This window comes from Zootoca vivipara, chromosome 5 (genome assembly GCF_963506605.1).
Source record: "Zootoca vivipara chromosome 5, rZooViv1.1, whole genome shotgun sequence".
Lineage (NCBI taxonomy): Eukaryota > Metazoa > Chordata > Lepidosauria > Squamata > Lacertidae > Zootoca > Zootoca vivipara.
Genome location: NC_083280.1, coordinates 50,653,915 through 50,668,049, shown reverse-complemented (window position 1 = coordinate 50,668,049; position 14,135 = coordinate 50,653,915). Strand labels below are relative to the sequence as shown.

Here is a 14,135-nt window from a genome sequence, read left to right as displayed (position 1 = left end):
AAAAAAATGAATGTAGAAATAAATCACCTTTTGATTTTTTGCACTGCAGGCAACAGCTGCCCCCTTTTGGTAACTGCGAAATTAGGAAACTGCTTGTGGCTATTAACATACCATCACAGGCAGCTAGTCCAGGACTGGGAGGAACTGCGCACAAGGTTCTGTGGAAAAAATAGAGAAAGCCATGTCAGCTTATTCGAGAGTACCTAAAAGTCACAACAGAGTACAGTAATACCTTTCTGGGGACAAATACAATATAGTGATCAAGCTTCCAAGTTCTCCAGAACTCTCTTTAAGCCTGCATGGTAAGGAAGATGGGACTGCAAACTCTTGGGGTTTTGTCCATTTTGCTTCATACCATGGGAGGAGAAGGCAGGACTGCTGCCCCCCAATCAAATAAAAAATAATAATACTTAACTAAAAGAGACAGAGGAAGATGGCAGGTGAGTATCGTGCCCCCACCACCTCAACATAAATCCTGGCTACGCCCATGCTTCATACCCAAGTCTTGCAGAAGAGTTCTGGAGAAGTTTGAGAACTGTTTCATGATACAGTATTTTAGTTCCGTGAAAATCTACAGCTGTTATAAATATTGAGGGGGCGGAGGGATGGTGCAAGACTCCCGAAGTCCCCATCCCGCCCTACGTTGCGCAGTCCCCCCCCCTAAAAGTTGCAAAACCCTGCCACCGGCTGCACTCGGAGTCGGACCGTTGCGCGTCTTCAGGCGCTGGTGCGAGAGGCGCCCTCATTTCAAAGAGCAATTCCTTGAGTCCCAGCGCCCAAATGCATTGCTGCGGGCTGAAAGGGAAAGGATGCTGAAATTCAAGCCCCGCCGCCAGGCTCGCCCTCTGCTACTTCTGCGCTTGCTTTCCCAATGCCTGGACCGTCCGGGGCATTCACTTCTCTCCTTTTCTCTTTATCGGATGGGTCTACCGGATTTCTGTCCCCGAACCGCCGCTTGCTCTGCGCCACAGATCTCCAAGCTGCTGAGCGCAGGGCCAAACCATGCAAGGCGGACCCTTGCTTGGACCCTGCACGCAGCTTTCATTTTACTTTTGCTTGGGGTTTGTAGCCTTCCTACTACAAACTCGCGGCTCCCTTTGCAAATCGCGAACGAGGCGCTCGTGGGACTTACCGCTTTCCTTGCGGATCCCCAGACGGAAGCAATGGAAGTGCAGAGAGCAATCTTTGCAAGACGGAAGGCGAGGGCAAGTTTTATTCCCCCAGGTGCTCTCTACACCTAGCCGTCTTTCCCCGCCTCCCCTTTCTATGCCACGGACTCCGCTGTAGCGCAGGCAGATCTTGCATCGACCGCTCACCCCAAATAGTGGCCGTGGGGCAGATTCTCTCCTCCGGCGAGGCGCAGACACAGCTGTTGCGATCTCCGAAGCGCCTTAACGCCTTCCGACGACTGTTGCGCTTGCACCAATCCTGGACTAGGAGCGGGCAGCCAGGCGATCCCAGGAAACCCCTTCTTCCCCTCCTAACCTCCGCCTCCCGCCCTATGCGCACTTTTGACCGGGTGCCCGCGGAGGAGATGCGAACGACGCGCTGCTCGACGTCCCCTTCGCCCGCCAAACCAAGCCAACCTCGAGACTTCGGGCGGAACTCCAGCTGCTGCCCATTTGAACGTCGAGTGGGAGGGAGGCGCTTCCCAAAGGAGCGGCGGGGCGGGTGGCTTCCTGACCTAGAGGAATGTACCTTTAAGGTGAGGAATGCCGGCCAGGAATGTCAACAAGCAATTACAACCTGGGGTCAGCGTAAAAGCCAGAGAAGACTGGGGGCAGACCCACCCTTTTTCCCTTTCAGGCTGCTGGGGCAAAGCATGAGTAGCCCTTTCTTCCTCACAGACAAGGTGGATTTAAAGTGCTTCCCCTCATTCATTGCCTGTGTTGTTGGCTCTATCTCGACTAATGTTGGAGTTGATTCTAAGGAAACTGACTTGTTTTCCATTCACCAAACACTGGCTAATGTTTGATGGAGCTATCCCAGTCTCATGTCTCCACAAGTATGTTATCATGAACTACAGCCACAATTCTCAAATCCCCGTGTATAAATCACCCCATGGCTCATACATAAATGCATGTATAGTCTCCAAAGATGCTTATTGAACCTTTACACATTTACTCCTATAAAGCTCCTTCATTGCTGTGGAAAGAATAAACCAAAGGGGTTCTTAAATTGTTAGGCTTGCATCCATTTTGATCAGGGATTCACAAATGGTGGTTTGCAGTGGATGGGGTGGCTGAAGACAGGAGATAGGACAGGCATAGGCAGCCTTGGCTCTCCAGATGTTTTGGAACTACAACTCCCATGATCCCTAGCTAACAGGGCCAGTGGTCAGGGATCATGGGAGTTGTAGTTCCAAAACATCTGGAGAGCCAAGGTTGCCTGTGCCTGAGATAGGACATAATCAAATTAAGTATTCATGCTGCTTCTTGATTGCATTTCAATTGCTTTTCTTTCTTATATTCTATTATAGTTTGAATTCTATGGAATTCGAATTGCAATACAGTAACAGTCAATAAGTGAGAAACAGCCACAGCAAATAAACTACAATTAAAGATTTGACTGCATCTAGTACAGCACATCACAACTGCTACAACAGGCTGAAAAATTATTAATTGGTGCACAAAGACTCAGGTATATGTGGCAAAATGTTTGGAACCACTGACCTAGATGCAGCACAGCTGCCTTGTGACAGGGGCCCACCAGCTGAGGGACCAGAGAACAGTAACACTCTAACTATATGAGTAGGCTATTACCACCTGCATGCAGATCCCGTTGTAGCAGGCTTCAGTGTAATCTTATCCTGAAGACTAAATAAATTAATGCAAGTGATCATGGACCTTGTTCATCTGCAGAAGTTCATCTGCACTTCTCTGTGACCGAAGGCCGTGCACAAACAGGCTCAAGAGTAAAATGTTTTGATGTAAAGAAGATTCACAGCACAATCTTATGAATGTTTATTCAGAAGTAAATCTCACTTTGACCAATAGGACTTAGTTCCTACTAACTGAGCAATTCTAACCTGCAGCTGCATATGAAAACCTGCCAGCCAGGGGGCGTGGGAAGAACAGAGTTTCTCCTGCTTTTTGCTGCACCAAGTTGACTCAACAAGGAGAATCAACTTACATTTCCCCCCAAAAGGAAAAAGGGTTCAGAAATTGAAAAACAAAACAAAAAAAACCACCCTACTATTCTACTAGCTACAATAACTAAACAAATCTATTTATTTATGTGAAGTCCTAAATACTTCTGAAAAGCCATTTTAAAATTAGACACGTAAGAAACTTACAGGTTTTAAATTAAAATAATGGAGGCCTTTATGGGCTACTTAATGGGGACGAAGATTTAAATGATTTGTTGTGTCTGGATTGAGTAATTTCTTAAGAGATTGAAGTAAAATTCCTTCTATCCAGAAGGCATCATGCCTTTAAACTTCTGATCAGATCAACACAGAGGAAGCTGATCTTTGCAACTTGAGTAATAATAAAGATGCAATTGGTTACACTGATAAGGGATGAGAGAGAGAAAACAAACATTGCACAGACCATCTTTTGAAGGCAAGCATGCAATCCAAAATGCAAGACAGGAAATAAACCTTGATTTATGTACTTAAGTAGTTACATTCTGACATGTCAACAGAATGTATTTTCAACTAAATAGCTTAAGATTACAGGTTTAGGTTACAGTGAACAGTATGGATTTCAACAGTACTCAACAACTACACTATGCTGTTCATTCCAGCACAGCTTCTTCAAAGAGCTTTATCATTTCAGGAACTTTTTCTTCACCAAAGCGATCTTTTAGGAGAAAATAAATAATCTGTTCAAGCTTTGTAACCTATAAAAGGGTTGAAAAAACAGCCATTAAAATGGAACAATTTTGTCTTAGGCCTGGGGGGGGGGTGCATTTCACATCAGGTAAAACTGGTAATGCTCAGTGAAAGGACCCCACCAAAAACAAAAAAGAGGTATTCCTGCTACACACGTAGTCAAAAAAATAAATTAGAACAAAAAAGAGTAGGTAACACCCTCCCCACAAACAGGCAAAGCCAGCAAAATGCACACATCAACAAAACCAAACATGGGCAGCTTCCCAGATGGGTGGGGTATAAATAAACAACAACAACAACAACAATAATAATTAAAACACTCCTAACAAAAAATGGGGGAAATAAGCAAGCACGCAACACACATACTAAAAAGCAGGCAAAAGCACACTTAGCAAAACCTTGTAATACCCAAACTTGTCTACTTCATGATCTCAGGTTGAATGCAAATACACCTTCTGCCAGAAGGGAGCCTTTGGTTCCAAACTCATCTCTCAAAATCAACTGAAATATACTGAAAATTAGTTGGGAAGCTGATGAAATAAACTAAAATTTTGAAGTCAATATTGTTTGCCATCCAAATTTCAGCTAGAAAACAAATGCTTAAGTTTTACTTAGGAGAATAAAGTGAGCTGGACAGCAACCTCTAAAAAAATCATGTTTTATACCAGTGTCTTGTTTCCGTAACTGACAGTCTTGCTACCTTTTCAACATCTATGATGCAGTCTGAAGCAGGGGCAGCCTGTCTTGTTTCACCACCTGAGGCAAAATGGGAATTGCTACTTCCTGCTCCTGCCCATGGCACCCCACTTCTGCCACTGCCGTGCCCTGGCTCTTGCTGAACTTGGCAGGATCCAAGACGCTCATCTAAGTGTTGCCAAGCAGCAAATGGCATGCAGGAATTCCCTGGCTTTTGCCAAACTCAGCGAGATCCAGGTTGCTGCGCACTTGACTTCTCTGGCTGACAGCAGCAACACTGTGAGCCAGAACACCTCCCTCAGAAGTGGTGGGGTGGGTGGAGCGCCGCCTCTGGCACTTCTGCTGCCTGAGGCAAGCGCTTCACCCTGCGTCAGGGGCAGACCAGCTCTGGTCTGAAGGTGGATATGAAAAACCAAACTAAAACAAACTTGCATTGGCTCCGCAAGCAATCAGTATTTGGAAACAAACAGAACTTCAACTCCAAATTGAAACTTACTTGCTTTCTCAGCTCCATACAACAGCACTTAGTGTTTTTTACACATCCTAAAAGAAAAACAAATATATACAGCTTCTTGTTACATCACTGAACAGCAATAAGGCTGCTCATAGCAAGGCATTTCCAATTTTGTAAAATAAAGTACTGACTAAAATATTTGTGTTATGTGGCAACAAACTTTTCAAATCTTTATAGTAAATATGTGGATTAAAGGTAAAGGGACCCCTGACCATTAGGTCCAGTCATGACCGACTCTGGGGTTGCGGCGCTCATCTCGCATTATTGGCCGAGATCCAGCGCATAGCTTCCAGGTCATGTGGCCAGCATGACAAAGCCACTTCTGGCGAACCAGAGCAGCGCATGGAAACGCCATTTACCTTCCCGCTGTAGCGGTACCTATTTATCTACTTGCACTTTGACGTGCTTTTGAACTGCTAGGTTGGCAGGAGCTGGGACCGAGCAACAGGAGGCTCACCCTGTCGCGGGGATTCAAACTGCCAACCTTCTGATCGGCAAGCCCTAGGCTCAGTGGTTTAACCCACAGCTAGCAAATCCACAAGAAATTACCTCAGGGTAAATTACTTACGATTCTCAATGTTGCTATCTTTTGCCGAGTTTTCAATTACTCGTTCATCAGCTACATTCATAGTATCAGTTCCAGATTTTTTTTTGACAGTTACTATATGAATATTTTTATTAACTCCTTTCACTGTAATTGTCACACACTCATTCAGTAAAAAACTTTTCAGATTCTCTGCTGCTAAGACGGAGCACTTTCCATCCAGTTCCATAATTCCTAGAATACAAATAAACCTTAGATTCAAATCTACGCTACTGACAGTTTACAACGCTACAGTGTTTACAAATCTGACAGTTTACATTGCTTTTCTTAAAACCAGTGCCATTAAAATAATGAAAACTACTCTGTTCATATTTAAATACATTTGCAATCCTCCTTGCACATGAACTCTGCCACCACAAGAATAGTTTTTGCAATGTTTTTAAGACAGGGGTGATGAACCTCAGACCTCAAGGCCAACTGTGGCCCCTCTAGTCCTCTCTGTCTGGCGCTTAGGATGTATCCAGGCTCCACCTCTTCCTCGGCCACAGACCCTCTTCCCAGGCTACACCCTCACCTGTCCCATACTCTCCTTGAGTGTTTCTGCCTAGCTGGAATGTGCCCTTGAAACTTTGATAATGCCTCCTGCTTACCTGATTGGAGGATAGAGGGGTGTGTGAATGTGTGCAAAACAGTACAGTACAAAGAAAACATTTATGTTTGCACCTGCTTTTACCTCTGGCATGTGCCCTATGGAACATTTGAAAACTGTAATTTTATATTTACATTCCACTTTTATTCTCCAAGGGATTTCCACAAGAAAATTACAAGATAACATTAGCACTGCTTATTAACACATTAAAATTCAAGGCTCTGTATACATGTGAATATATATGCATATTAAGGCATTTGTTTTTTTGACAAATTGTTCTAGCTGGTTTGCTACCTGCAATGGAACACTTGAGTATTTGAAAAGGTAGTTCCAAGTAGGGGGCAGTTATAGGTAGAAGCCTAGATAATGGCAACATTTCCACATTTCCATAGTCTGCATATGCCACTTTGACTTCTGATACACAAACTTCCAGAACAACAGCACGGTACCAATTGTCATCACCTGAAAAAGTGAACAAAATTTAAGACTTATCTTTGAAGAAGCTTACCATTATGTGCAACTGTATATCCTGCTTAAAAGAGATTTCTCTTAAACCTGAAACCAGTAAGCATTTCCCTAAAAGCTAGATTTTCACAAATTAAGTAGATTTGGAAATTATGATTCACTGGACTGCCATTAGATGATGTGATGCCACTTGATTCACATTATTTAGCAACCAGAAAAGTCAGTTCACTTGTGAGGAATTTACATTACAAGTTCACACTACTTGGCCAGAAAAGATTAAAAAAGACTGCAGAGTGAATAGCATGCCTCCCTAGTTTGAACCTAGACAAATGCTGAAATACTATCACTGTAGTTCTGGACATTTGTCTATTGTTCTATCAGTACATAGATAAAAACAGCAATAGGGATTTTCAAGTCTTGGTTGTATGGCCGCTACTCCTTATGTTATTCCCACCAGGGCAGAAGAGATCTCTACACATTTAGAGACAGTCACAGCAATTAAAGATGCTGTTATTTGTTTAGCAACCAAACTCTGGACTATCTTTCTCCTAAGAAGGCAACTGATTCATTGAACCCAGAGTAAGCAGCGAGGATGTATGCTGTCAAATTCCGCGGCCCCCAAAAAGAGTTCGATGCTTCAGGTTACTGCTGTATGTATAATCCATTTGGGTGGTCACTCAGTTACTGATAATATGGTCTTCACCAGGAGTTACTACAATCATGTTAAGTATGCTACCCAAGAAAATGGTTCTTTTCTGTGATACCATTTCATCCAACTAAGCTGTCATGCAAGAACTGGGAGTTACCTATTTAAAACATGATACAGTAGTGTGAAATTCGCCCAAGCCATCATCTCCCTCTTGTAGGCTACAAGCTCTATGGGCTTATTTTAGATATTTTAAGAAAGTAATTAAAATATTTCCCTTTTTCTAATACACAAACACACACGTTTTCATTTTTTCACCTGTGAATCTGGCACAGCAGGGTTCACCAACTTTTGGTTTGAAACTGGAATCATTCTGAGAAGTGCAGTAATCTGCAAGTCCAGTCTTTAGCTTATGGAGCCTCTGCTGATCCACTAAAACAGAAAAGAAGTGTAATGTTTTGTATCTTCTACCACTCACCTATCCTGATAAATCTATGAGCAAATACATTATTTATACCATCTGGAAGCATGCTATTTAAGCTAAATTTCCTTGGATAACATATGAATAATAAAGCAGCGAATTTGCAAACCTAAAGTATTTCCTTTTAGTTTGATTAAAGTATGGTAATCAGTACTGCTCATCACCAGCACTATGGTGCTGGAGGAGACTCTTGAGAGTCCCATGGACTGCAAGAAGATCAAACCTATCCATTCTTAAGGAAATCAGCCCTGAGTGCTCACTGGAAGGACAGATCCTGAAGCTGAGGCTCCAATATTTTGGCCACCTCATGAGAAGAGAAGACTCCCTGGAAAAGACCCTGATGCTGGGAAAGATTGAGGGCACAAGGAGAAGGGGACGACAGAGGACAAGATGGTTGGACAGTGATCTCGAAGCTATGAACATGAGTTTGACCAAGCTGCAGGAGGCAGTGGAAGACAGGAGTGCCTGGCGTGCTATGGTCCATGGGGTCACGAAGAGTCGGACACGACTAAACAACAACAACAATCAGTACTGCTTTTTCTTCTTCAATAACTCAAGTTACCAAATTATAAAACTTTCAACTAGTGCAGGGTTTTTTTAAGTCCTTGCACACTTCTGGTGCAGAATACATAACAGTAGGCTTCTTCAAATTGAAGTTTAACACACCATGGGGTTAGAAATAATGGTTTTAGAATGATTCATAAATAAACCATAACTCTCCAAATCTAAACGTCACATGGGGAACTGTGGTTAGTTTAAAATTAAGACATAGAAGCTTCTAGTCTTCTTACAGGCACTAAAAAGGGAAGGGAATAATGATCATTTGCGACCAAATTTTGTCATGGTCATTTACATAGTGAAAAACATTGTTTTCTATTATGACTGAACTGGGCCCACATAAAGAAAATATATGTCAACTTATAGCATTCTGTAGTCCTTACCTTTCATTTTTGTGGGTACAGCATAGAATAAACCAGGGTTTGTCACATCTAATACATGAACAGGCAGAGTTTCACCAACCGGAAATTCTGTTGTTGTCCACTGTATGCATCCTGCAATATTACACACAAGTGAAATTTTTTGCTAAGTACTTTAAAGTGGCTGACCTTGGTTATGAAAATTACCTGCCATTAGTTTCAGGATGGAGTTTACATTACAGAAAAGTGGGACCTGATCTCACCTGAGTATGGACACAGAGGATGCATACTGGTGGAGCCCAAATCCCTGTTCCCCATCACCTTTGCATGCATGCATGCAAATAGCATGAGGAGCCACATGGCACACAGAAGAAGTGGACAGAGTTATGGAAGGCATGCATGGATCTTCCACTCCCTGCAATCGCCCTTTGCATTACCTGCATGCAAGCAGGACAGAGGAAACAGCTGGAGGAATCCTCCACATAAAGGCAAAAATCCAGAGTGTTGGGCCCAAGGGATGCAATGTTTGGTAAGTTTCCTTTCCCCTCACCAGTTTTCTTTTTTTCTTTTCTTAGAATGACTTTGCAATTACTGTATCAGTAATTCTAGATTGTGATCCTTAGTAGGCATCAATTAAATATCCATATTGCTGAAGATATAACAAAAAAAGCCATGGAAATAGTAGTAGCGTATATGTACCGACATATATTACCAGACAATGCCTTTGAAGATTTACAAAAAAGATTATTTATGTGCTAATTGTTCTGACAATTATATGCTGCCATTTATAAAAGATGTGAAGCCAGTGGATGGGCACAGTCAGCACTGGATACACATACACTACACACACACACCCCTTCAATGCATAATTCACATGTACACACTATCTCCCCACTAGCTGATCTGCACAGAAAGTACTGGGGCAAGGGATGTTAATCCCTGCCCCTTGTGCTCTTGATGCCATGTGGGGACACCAATCTTGTCTGGATCAGAAGCTTTTGAGGAGGAAGTTAAAGGCTCCTCTAAGCATGTGCAATGTGTACATTTCTCCTGCTGCTAATCCATTTCCCCCATCACCCAGCTGGTGGAAAGGTTGCCATGGCTCCATGGGCTTTGAGAGGCCTCAGAGAGAATAGCCACGGGCTGCATGCAGCCCATTGGTTGTCCACCTGTGGTTTACAACGATGTGTGAATTAGAACATAGTTTGCAGAAATAGGTATGTTACGTAGCCTGTTGTGAAGGAAGCAACTCTACACAGGCAATGAATTTCGTGATGTTTTATTTTGAAATCTATACTGTTATAGAAGTGTACTATTGCTTTAGTTCTTTCAGCTCATCTATGGAGAACCACCAAGTTTTATGCCCATTTCCATCAATGTGATAACATTCATCAACAGAAAGTTCAAAACGTACCTGGTGACTTAATGATTTATGACATTTGTTGACTGACATGCTTAACATCACAGCACTTATTCCCTATACCTAAACAAAACAGACAAACTTTATGCAGCTTCTTCATTTTAAAAAGTTAGTACATTACCTTGGGAATTACTGTCTGTCAATTCACCTGGCTGCACATTCAGATCCAACACTATTTCCTTTCTCAAAGCTAAATTATTCTTAATTAAATATTCGCTGATCACTATGGGACCGCTCTCAGAATTGTCAATAAGCTCTACTTCAGCACCATTTGTCGTTAAAGAAACTACTCTGGCCTGAGTTTTCTTCCCAGCTGTGAACATCTGAAGTGTTGTTGTAGCGTCTGCTGTCCATTCCTTATTTATGGGTCTTACACCTGAGGGGGGAAAATATTTAAGCAGCCATTAGGTACTCTTTAGACCAGGCACCCCCAAACTTCAGCCCTCCAGATGTTTTGGACTACAATTACCATCTTCCCTGACCACTGGTCCTGTTAGCTAGGGATCATGGGAGTTGTAGGCCAAAACATCTGGAGGGCCGCACTTTGGGGATGCCTGCTTTAGACAATGCTCTTGACGTTATGAAGGCTGCAAATCCCTTATCGTTACTAGACTTGTATCTCAGTAAAAATGAATAAATTGTACTATAAATGTATTAGAGGATTATGAAAACCTTAGGGACCTGTTACCATAAATTTAAAATCTTTTACATAAATATGTAAAATATGTACATAAATATGTAAAAGATTTACATATGCAAAACTTAGGAATATCCCGAGAATAAAGACAGTTTCAGGCTTAACTGTTTTCTTACTCCTATTCCCTTAGGATAATTTAGCCTGAGATACAGGCTTCAAGTGCCAAACAGATTAACATTTTGGATCTTAGATTCAGTAATACACCTTAAACAGAAATATTGTTTAAAACAGTGTAGCTTTGTATCTTATTTGCAGTTCAAGAAATTTCTACTGAAGTAAGGTAACTGTACCTGACAGCGAACATTCAATTGCTTGAAATGGGAGTTTCATAAATGTAGATGTAATCTGTCTGATTTTGTCCAGAGTTACCTCTTCGCAGTTTCCATAATCTACAAACAGAACTTTAAAAGCTTCAAATGAACTGGCCTCTTTCACCAAAGCCCGATACCATCTACCATCACCTAAATTAAAATAAGACAGGAACAAAGATCTTGTAATATCCAATAAGCATACAAATAATTTACTCTGTTATTAAAAACAGTTGTCTGATCTTTTGCTTCATGTCTTACTTGAGCGTAGACAGATATAGCATATTCATGCTACCCCTATTTCAAAGTGATGCCATTTTTATTCAGACATTAAAGTTACTCTGTCATATTGCAAGAAAAAGTACTAATACTGTATCCTATTCAAGGATAATGGATAATAATAAAAATTAATATACATATCAAGACCTATCTTCAGCCCTGGCAACAGCTTAGTGAGGAGACTCTTCTTTGCCATCAGAAGATGACAGCTTCCCTCTGCCATGCCCCAGGAACATTTTTAAGGGAGTAGCTGCTAGGAGAACTGAGGGGGTATTTGTGGCCTTTTGTGTTTAGGCATAAACTCTGGGTGCCTGGGGTGCTGTCTAGGTACAAATGGTAGGAGCTTTGGGGCTTCTTTGGGATATTATTAACTGACCTATTGGTAAGTGGTGTGCTTACTTCATTTTTGAAACATTTTTATAGGAACTGTTAATTCTTAAGAATTATCACTACATTATGCATTACCATCATTATACTATTGCATTTTTACTGTTTATTTTTTGCAAACTGCCTTGAGCAATATTCATATTAACAATGTTAGCATGGAATGTAATCTGCTGTTTCGTAAATCACGACAATGCAGTTCTCGCTCCATTGCTCTACTGGATGCCTTTCCCTCTAGGGAATTGGGGTGAAAGGAGCCAAGCCCATGAACTGCATGATATTACAATTGCTCAGTGTATGTCTAAATGCGCTAGGTGTTGTAAGTACTCAGTTGGATACTTTCCACAGCAAACGGAGAAATGTGATTTCTATAAAATATCAATGCAATACAGAAGAGAATGAGCAACAAGTAAACTTACTCACCAGAGAAATAAGCACAGCACACATCTCCCTTTGAAACTTTGGAAATGTTTGGGGCTGTTTTCTGGCAGTATGCTGCTAAAGATATATTGAGTTCTTCCAAAGCATTCAAGCCTGCAAAATTAAGATTGAAATTGCAACACTAACCACTGTCAAAAGTTTAATCAGAAAAGTCTAGTAGCCCTTCCTTCCAATTTATGGCTTAAGTCAGCTAACAACTCAACCTTTTCTAAAACAGCTAATATGGAAGAATATCAAGCAATACTGCTGCTACAGAATTGCTACATAACCATATGATAGGAAGTTTGAATAAGTGTACCAATGACGGTGTTGAGTTTGAAAACAGTTTATAATGTACAGTCAAACCTTGAATGTCAAACTTAATCCATTCCAGAAGCCCGTTCAGCTTCTGAAATGTTCGACAACCGAGGCACGGCTTCTGATTGGTTGCAGGAGCTTCCTGCACCCAAGTGGAAGCCACGTTGGACATTCAGCTTCCAAAAAACGTTCGGAAACCGGAACACTTACTATTGCTATTGAGCTATAGGACAAAATGTAGCTAGAGTTACTGTTTGAATTCCCCTCCTTTATTGGACTAACTGAGGGGGGTGGAGAGAGAGAGAGAACCAAACAAGATGCATGGAGGAGAGTGACAGAATTATGCCCTCTTAATATTTGCTGTGCAAAATGGAAGAGGTTGCTCCACAAGATGAACGCTGTCCAAGTAAAGTTGTTTGCACAAACAACTATGTGAGTGAAAAAAGCAATGACACACCTGCCAGGTTTCTGAATCATACTTGTTTGAGGACACTGGACAGATATGTAAATGACAGGCTGAGTGTTGGGGCATGTGACTGAAAGAGAGCTATAGATGGCTGAAATATAAAAATCGATACACAAGGAACAGAACACTCAAAGGAAAAAAGAAAGATGTACCGTTATTGTCTAACAATTGGCAATAGAATTTGCTGGGGTTGTATAGCACGCAAACAAACACATTTACCACCTGTTTGGCTGTTAATGTGACCCTCGACCAATCAATTTTGTCCAGCTGTTGACCTATAGATAAATATAAAGATAACCATTATGAGTTATGTTTTTTCAATGTTCATTCTACTGGTGGAAATTTAACAGATCCTCATCAGCAAACTTTAATATATTTCCCCATTTTTAGTTTCACAGGGAGATTTGGGTAGATGTCTGAGTATTATAGATTAGGTACAACATATATGTGATTAGTAACAGTGGAGCAGCAAAAATAATGAATGCTGTTCCTAAATCTGAGTCTTATTCAGTGTTTTAATATTCACAGTAAATTATTAATACAGGTCAAGTCCTCAAGCTTCTAAGTTTTCACATACTCACCACTCGTTTTTTGCAATGTTCCAATGCTTGTTTCAAGCACTGCTGGGACAGTGGCGGCTTCTTCCACTGCACATCCCAACTCTAAAAGGTATTTAGACACATTTATTGTTGGAGTCCTGGATTCATCTGTAAGTTTGACCACAAAAGTTTTGTCCTTCTCATTTATTACTCTTATAGTGAGTGCTTTATTTTGCACCAGCTTCTTCATAACAGAAGTCGCTTCTATGGACCAGGTTCCAGATACTGGCTTTACACCTTGAAATAAGAGATGGTGTTTTGTTTTTTTTAAAAAAAATACTCCTTTACAAGTTAGTTATTTTTCTTTGTAACAGAATTATCTTTGTAATGATAAAAGTCCACCAGCAATAAAAGTATATTTCTAACATTTTCGATCAGGCAACCAATTACCTGCATACCCAGCACATAATTCTCTATTTCATATTCCCGAAACAACAAAATGACACAAAAATGTTCCCTTGTTATCAGAAGAGGTTTTACTAATATCTATGCAGTGT

At 41.3% G+C, this 14,135-nt stretch overlaps 2 protein-coding genes across 4 annotated transcripts in view; both read right to left on the bottom strand.

The window, feature by feature from the left end:
- VWA2 (von Willebrand factor A domain containing 2) overlaps positions 1-1,646 on the bottom strand; it is a 39,833-nt gene extending 38,187 nt beyond the window's left edge. For 2 of the 3 annotated variants that reach the window (XR_004693638.2, XM_035132526.2), the window contains exons 1-2: positions 1,133-1,646; positions 28-158 (exon numbers count right to left, since the gene is read on the bottom strand). The gene's annotated coding sequence lies outside the window, so the exon portion shown is untranslated. The remainder of the gene's footprint in view (positions 1-27; positions 159-1,132) is intronic. The other variant, XR_009557600.1, reaches the window with a different exon arrangement.
- A 1,298-nt stretch (positions 1,647-2,944) lies between these two features.
- Positions 2,945-14,135, bottom strand: part of TDRD1 (tudor domain containing 1) — a 30,258-nt gene continuing 19,067 nt past the window's right edge. The window contains exons 13-23 of the mRNA XM_035132521.2: positions 13,621-13,875; positions 13,192-13,314; positions 12,259-12,369; positions 11,155-11,325; positions 10,301-10,543; positions 8,772-8,882; positions 7,668-7,781; positions 6,533-6,700; positions 5,614-5,823; positions 5,028-5,074; positions 2,945-3,843 (exon numbers count right to left, since the gene is read on the bottom strand). Of these exons, the coding sequence (XP_034988412.2) occupies positions 3,739-3,843; positions 5,028-5,074; positions 5,614-5,823; positions 6,533-6,700; positions 7,668-7,781; positions 8,772-8,882; positions 10,301-10,543; positions 11,155-11,325; positions 12,259-12,369; positions 13,192-13,314; positions 13,621-13,875 (1,658 nt within the window). The 3' untranslated portion in view covers positions 2,945-3,738. The remainder of the gene's footprint in view (positions 3,844-5,027; positions 5,075-5,613; positions 5,824-6,532; positions 6,701-7,667; positions 7,782-8,771; positions 8,883-10,300; positions 10,544-11,154; positions 11,326-12,258; positions 12,370-13,191; positions 13,315-13,620; positions 13,876-14,135) is intronic.